General features: G+C 33.9%; 1 protein-coding gene across 1 annotated transcript in view; it reads right to left on the bottom strand.

Annotated features, from left to right (window-relative positions):
• Positions 1-833: 833 nt before the first annotated feature.
• The window catches only part of LOC128176228 (uncharacterized), a 46,271-nt gene continuing 39,655 nt past the window's right edge, over positions 834-7,449 (bottom strand). The window contains exons 31-33 of the mRNA XM_052842404.1: positions 7,262-7,392; positions 6,574-6,724; positions 834-908 (exon numbers count right to left, since the gene is read on the bottom strand). Of these exons, the coding sequence (XP_052698364.1) occupies positions 6,578-6,724; positions 7,262-7,392 (278 nt within the window). The 3' untranslated portion in view covers positions 834-908; positions 6,574-6,577. The remainder of the gene's footprint in view (positions 909-6,573; positions 6,725-7,261; positions 7,393-7,449) is intronic.

Below are 7,449 nucleotides of genomic sequence, written 5' to 3'. Positions count from 1 at the left end.
GACGATACATTGATATTTATTACTTTTATCTCTTACAAGATATATAGTTTGCACTTGTGTTTTGTTTTCATCTTTTAATCACTAGGCTCAAATTTTGACATATAAGCGATTTGGTCAATGACCGACTTATATATATATTATTAAGAATTTAAAAAAACCCATAAGGAATTAGAAAACATTTGCAGTGATAGAAATAAAATTAAATAGAACTCCGATAAAAACGTCTCCTAGTACTCAAACTTTTGACCGACATTAGTCTTCATTGAATTTTTTAATTGATATTGATTACGCCATCCACAATAATTAATGGATTTTTATAACCTGACGCAAATCTCTAAACTTGATATGGCTGTCAAACAACCTCTGAAACAGGTGTTCCGATAAATCGATCTTTGTTTATAACAATTTGGGAGCAAGGACATTTTTGCAACAACCCTGACTTGTTTTCTCAAAACCAGAAGAAACGGTAACCAAATCGAAAACTGTCATAGCTGAATACGAACATTTTTTTTATCAAAGCGAATTGTCGATTGAAAATAAATTTCTATCAAAAGAAGTGCAAATATCTTGTTTAAAACATAAATCATTGACATAAAATGAAGGAATACTTTATTTTCAGAAATGTAATAGATATGTTCTTATAAGTTCGCAAATATTAACTATAGAATTTTGAAAAAAAGTTTGAATTTTTTTTTTACTAAAATGTCAATTTTAGAACAAATAATAAAGAAATTCCGTTCGATTTTTTTTTCAGTTTCTCTGCATTTTCTATTTAACAAGTGCGTAACAACGTGGAATGTTTATAAAACAGAACACAAAAGCAAAAGGGGACTCGATTTACGAGTGCAATAAATTTTATTAGCATCTTTACACCATATGTTTGCCACTTAGATATCGCCTTTTCCTGTCTAAAAAAAAATATAAAAAAAGAACATATTTTAAATATATAACAATTTTACTAAAGGTTTATTAAGAGAGGATACATCGCATTTCAATAGAGCAAAAGATTAAATAGCTTGAAAACCCCTAGGCCTGCAATTGCACATCAAGGTATCTCACAAACTTGTATCAATCAATTGGGTTAAATATCTTCCTATATAGCTCAGTGGTAAAATTATTCGGCTTGATAAGCACAAATCACGAATTTGAACCCACCTGTGATTTTTTGGGGTTAGTATTTACTTAATTATATATTTTTTTAAAAATCACACCCCCCAGTTTGCTTATTTTTCGCCTATTTGAATTATAGGCGAAAAATCTACTAAATTAAAGTTTTGAAAATCATAATTTCTTATTCAAAAATGCATATTTCTTTCGTCTTTTTGACTTCTATACTTTTTATGCATCATGCTTTTTTTTAAAGCAATTTTCTGATGCTTTGAGAAACTATCCAGGTAAAGTGAGCAACCTAAATTACAAAAGAATCGCGTCTCCTGTGTTACCCCACAAAGCGAAAGGAGTTAATAAGAATCAATAAACCCTTCCGGTTATTTTTTGTGTTTTTTTTACTTCTTGTATTATACTTCTAAATGTACTCCGAGGGTATATAAAGAACTGAGAGGCATTCTTATGGTTAAAAATTACAATCGACGACTGAAGCCAGCTGGTAACGTTAGGTAGTAAGGGACAGTTTCGGATAAAGTACCCGTCAATATTTTTGTAAAATTGAGAGTTGCTGTACTTGAAGGCTTATGAGTGTTGGCAAAATTCATGAAATGATTTTTAATGATTATCATTAGTTAGAGGGGTGTCTCTTGTTGAAATTGATATTGATATTTTTGTAGGCCCCATATGTTAGGTACATGAGAATCAGAAGTAAAATGCAAAACCTGCGGCTCTGACTGTTGTGTTGACTTTACACAGTGAAATTGCAAGTTCCAGACGGGAGGTAAAATAGCACGAAAAGTAGGTGGATGGGACAATGTAAACTATACACCGCTAAGTTTCTGACATGTGATGGTGCAACATGCACACGGTACGGAAGGTCACCACTTTGAAGGTAATTAGGTGGGGGAGGTCTAAAAAGCTGGAAAATCATGAAAAATTAGCGAAAATGAAAGGGTCAAAATCTCACAAAAACCAGTATGTAGAGAATTTTACAGGTTATGACTACTAATTTTCTTCAGAAATTGGTGATTGGCCTTATTGAGAGTGAATTAAAGGTATTCGTGCTGAATGGGAACTGAGGATATTCTAGTTACAGAGTTCCGAGGACACGCATCCCCTGGCTACAATGAATTGTATAACAAAAAAAACCTGTCCGGTGCCACCTTAACAGAGTCTAATTTGTTAGTTAGGTCTTACGTGCCTCAAAGGCTTTCGAATTCTGTTATAAAGATTAGTACCATGGTTATGGTCGACTAAGCTCGGTGTTAAGTACTACTTAAGAGTTAATCTACTCAATAGCGTCGTAGCAAGCGCTCGTGCTCTAGCTAAAGAAAAGAAAGGGTCAAAGTGTATATAATACTGAAAGTTTAAAGTTGTGACTAGGAAAATTGATCAACTATAAATGGCCCAGACAGAGCAACCGAATTAAAAAGAACACAAAAACGCTCCACTTAGTTTACCCATGGTACATGTACCTAGTAAACAATCTTGATGCAATAGTCGCAAATCTATACGAATGCGACCATAAATCTCAGCAAGCAAGCATTCAGAAGTTGAAGTTCTATTCGCTTTGATTATTCATTATTCGAATTTAAAAGGTATTCTGTGATCAGTTTGCTATTCAATTTACTATAAACATGCTCATAAACGTATATTCAAAATCCACATAAATGTCCTTATGTTCATTTTAAAGAAACAATATTATAGAAAAAAATATTTACTAGAATAGTTAGCGAGAAGGTATGAAAATGATCATGTTCTTCGCAATGAGAATAGTATTCACGGGGCTGGCAAACACGATGTATCCCACATTTGGAGAGGATGGGGTCCCAGGAAAGTCCAGTCGACCCTCAAAAGGAATTGGGTGATCCCACCAATAATAGGCTTAGCTAGCCTGGTGAAAAAAGGAAATTTCGTATAATACAGTTGTAATGGGAATATTTCTCAAGGGACTGGCTAAGACCTTGTGTCCCAAATTTGGGTCTTCAAATTCCATAATAATGGGGCCGCAGAAAATTCCAGTCGACTCTGAAAAGGAATTGGGTTTTCACGACTAGTAACAGGCTTAGCTAGCCTGGTGATGATGATTTCTAAGCCTTATGATTATTGTACTGTTACTGTATAAATGAAATATATCTTTGATGGGGCTGGTTAACACCCTTATCGCATATTTGGGCCTTTATATAGCCTGGTGAAAATAGGTCATTTTTTATACTACAGTTACCATGGGAATATTTTTCAAGGGGCTGACTAACCCCTAGTATACCATATTTGGGCCTTAATATTTGGTAAGGACAGGGTCTCGAAAAATTTCAGTAGACTCCCAAAAGGAATTGGGTTTACACAATCATTAAAAGGCTTAGCTAACCTGGTGAAAATAGGACATTTCGTATAATACATCTGTAATGAGAATGTCATTCAAGGGACTAGCTAACACCCTGCATCCTATATATGGGCTTCATATTCGGTAATGATGTGGCCGAATGAAAGATTCGTATACCATATGCATCATTATATATTATGTGAGTGTTATATGAAAATATTAAAAAGGTCGACGGTTCAAGCCATGGTGTGGCCACTTAATGTGTGTTATGTCCTTAGACAAGGCACTTTATCTTCATTTGTCTTAGTCCACACAGATAAAATTGGGTTTTTATTGTGCATTATGAATGTCCTTAATGGTCAATAAAGAAATTGAATTTGATTATACCCGCTTTAAAGAATTATTGAATATTTACGATATAATAGTATAATGATTTAGAAGATGTGTCTATTATCGTTTTAAACAGCTATCAGATAATCTGGCACAAACTTTCAAAGCAGATGCTTCTTCCCTGATATATACAATTAAGAACACCTACAGACTATAAATATAGTTGGGACAGCGCATCAGTGGTGAATCAAATGCACGCAAACGCGTTGGATTCGTAAGAGAGGTGGTGGTTGTAGAAGAGACTTAGATTTATAAAATTGAACGAAATTTATTAAATCGAATGGTGCAACATCAATTAAAATCATGAGATAGATATGTGCACATCACATTTTTTCTTTAAAATACAACATGCTTTGGTATGTACGGCGGCATGGAAGAGCCGAGAACCATATTAAAAAAAAGTGAATAAACAAAAATGTTATTTGATTTTAAAAACAGCTTTTACTAGTCACTGATATTATTACAATATCTGACATATTTAGCTTCCATAGTATAAACTCATTTCTCCAAATTTATTACAATTTTGCATGTCGGTAAAAAGAAATTATTTTCGAATTCGCTCATCGTCCCGTAAACTCAGTGTGTTGGTATGAGAGAGAGAGAGAGAGAGAGAGAGAGAGAGAGAGAGAGAGAGAGGGGGGGGGGAGAGAGAGAGAGAGAGAGAGAGAGAGAGACTTCTAGATCAAGAAAAAACACCCGTAAGGGCGGCTAAAAGCAATTTTGTTTGCCGGTAGGGGGAGATGGTCCAACACCCTCCCTCTATATTTACGCCTGGAGAAGCCCACTATACACCAAAAAAATTGTTCTTTGGTATCATTAAAAATTAAAAAATCTCAAAAGACTTAATGTCATTTACATAACCGTTGGAACTAGATCTGCCTTGTTAACATGAAAAAAGTTAGAAAACATTAAGTATTTGGCCAAAGAAAGGGTATATTTCAGTAGGGATAGGGTGTGGTCATTGCTTCGTATAAATTATGTGAATGCATAATATTGATAAAGAAATAGACATGACTAGTCAAATTTGTGTCGTGTGCAGTTATTTTTTAAATAATGAAGGCGACCTTGACTTTCATGTCAACAAACTTATAGGATTTCTTGTTTAGTTTTTTTTTGGTAGGTGGCATGGAATAGTTTCGCAGGAAGGACCCGTTCAAATTTTACAAAGTATGGGATTTGGGTTGGTCATTTGAAGGGGTACAAATTGCTAGAATATTTATTTATTTATTTTGTGGATAGAGAAGTTCGTGTCTATTTCATTGATATATGACACTCTAGTATTTGTAGCCCCTTTTCTCAAATATGGAATAAAATGCGAAATTGTGGCCAAAGTTTTCACTTTCAATTTTATTGTTAAAAGGGAGGCGGTTAAAACATGAAATCTTACTCGAATTTAATCAATTGTTGATTATTGGCATAGGTAAACATTAACATAATTATCCTAGTTCATGGGATTTGGCCGAGATCGGAGAGAGTAGTTGGACCTACGTGTATATAAAAAAAAAACTAAAAAAGGGCAATTTTTCAAAAAAAAAAGTTTTATTTTAATTGTACATGTTTTATTCTGAAATGTCTTGACCATTTCTCCCCTGCATGTAAACCAGTTTAAACAAAAATAAAAATCCGCTAAAATTAAGACAGAAATCCGACCTTTATTTGATTCACAGAAAAAAGCTGTCCTCTTCAACCTGAGGTGTTTTAGAACAGTACATCTCGTAAATCAGCAGAGACTGAAGAAATAATTAGACAAAAATAAGAATTTCAAATAACAAAGCGATGTGTAAAATAAGCTGTATATATCTTTCAATTCATTATTGATGCTACACCAACATACGACGGGTCTCTCCCCGGGCCCCATTCCCGAATATGAAGCCCTAATGTGGAATACAGTGTATTAGCCAGCCTCTTGAATAATAATGCAATAACGACTGGATTATTCGACATTCCCAAATTTTACCAGACTAACTCTGCCTATTACTGGTCGTGCAAACCCAATTTCTTTTGAGGGTCGATTGATCTCTCCCGGGGCCGTATCTCCATTGAATATGAAGCCCCGAATATGGGAAATAAAGTGTTTGCCAGCTCTTTGAATGATACTCCCATTGCAACAGTATATGATGTATTTCTTATCTTTTCGTCAGGCTAGCTTTTTATGGCAGTTGTCAGGTCATTGCAGAAAGTGACAGTTTTTAATATATCACTCTTTGTTTGTTTGTTTTCAATAAAAAAAGTAAGCTATGTGGATTTTGAAAGTACATTTATTAGCATACTTAAAGTAATTTGAATAGTGAATAGACCACAGAATACTATTTGCTATTTGAATAGTGAATAGCGAAAAGCGAATAAAATCCAACTTCTGGATGCTGAGCAAGCAACCATATGTGTGGATTATAAAGAAAAGAAGACATGAATACTAATAATGACCTAGATACATGTAGCTAATATTGAATTTTCTCTTAATGATTTCGATACTTATGTCTTTCAAAAATAACTTTGAGGCACAGTGGACATCACATTAAAACTACTGACATATATCAAGAAATCAAATACAGCAGGAACATTTGCTACCAATGTAAAATGTATATCACAAATAATTCATATTTTGTCTAATCTCCATAAAAATGCTTGTCTTGTGTTCGTATACATGGAAACTTTTGAAAATATTGAAGACCCATAAAAGGTAGTTTAACATATTTTGATAAGAGCTTATTATATTTAATGAAAACCAATAACATTGTTTTCAAAATACTTACTTGTTTAGTAAAAAGAGTTTACATACAAAGAAATTCTCCAATCTCCGCCACAAGCCTGTGTTTTATCACCTGTGCACGGTTGCAAACAGTCGCCGTCTCTCATTTTCTTTATGGTTGTTAGTTTATTCCCACAAAAACACTCTTTACCATACTGTAGATATACAAGATACATTGATTTCATTTAAAAGCCTATAAACTGCAGTGTTCACTTCAATACAATTTGTCCAACTGTGCCTAAAGCGGCAAATTGATATACTTGTTCCCATGTAAATAAATATTTGAAACAAACAACGAAGGCATCAGTCATTGCAAACCAATGGACAAACCCTACCTAAATCACCAAAGACAGCATTAAATTCACATATCTAGCCATCCAAAGAACGCTACCCCAAAGCAGATTTTGTTTTCAATGGTAGTTTCCTGCTACATGTATATCCAAAATGTGTGATATCATACAAACCTTCAACATTGAGGTCATTAGACACAATTTTACGAACACTTATCATTTTTTTCGACAAACGACAAACCATGACCTGTAAATACTCAATATATGCCCAACACAGTTGACAACTATAATGTACGTTGCCGGAGAATAATGCAATATTTATACAATTCTATTGCCTGACTTCCAATCTTGAATGTAATATTTTTCTGAATCAAAAATTGTCCTTTTCTGATTACTTCGTACCTCAACACCGTAGTATTTAAATTTCAGATCCGAACACGTTTTTCGGCAGCTGTCCACTGTCATTGTTGTAGAGACAGTCATCTTTTCGTTCAAGGTTCTGGCTTGTTGATCCATGTAACAACCAACAAATTCTACAAATATTCACCTGTATTAAAACAACAAAGTACTTTTATACATTTTTTTATTTC

This window comes from Crassostrea angulata, chromosome 3 (assembly GCF_025612915.1).
Source record: "Crassostrea angulata isolate pt1a10 chromosome 3, ASM2561291v2, whole genome shotgun sequence".
NCBI classification, from domain to species: domain Eukaryota; kingdom Metazoa; phylum Mollusca; class Bivalvia; order Ostreida; family Ostreidae; genus Magallana; species Magallana angulata.
This window is presented reverse-complemented; position numbering and strand designations above follow the sequence as displayed.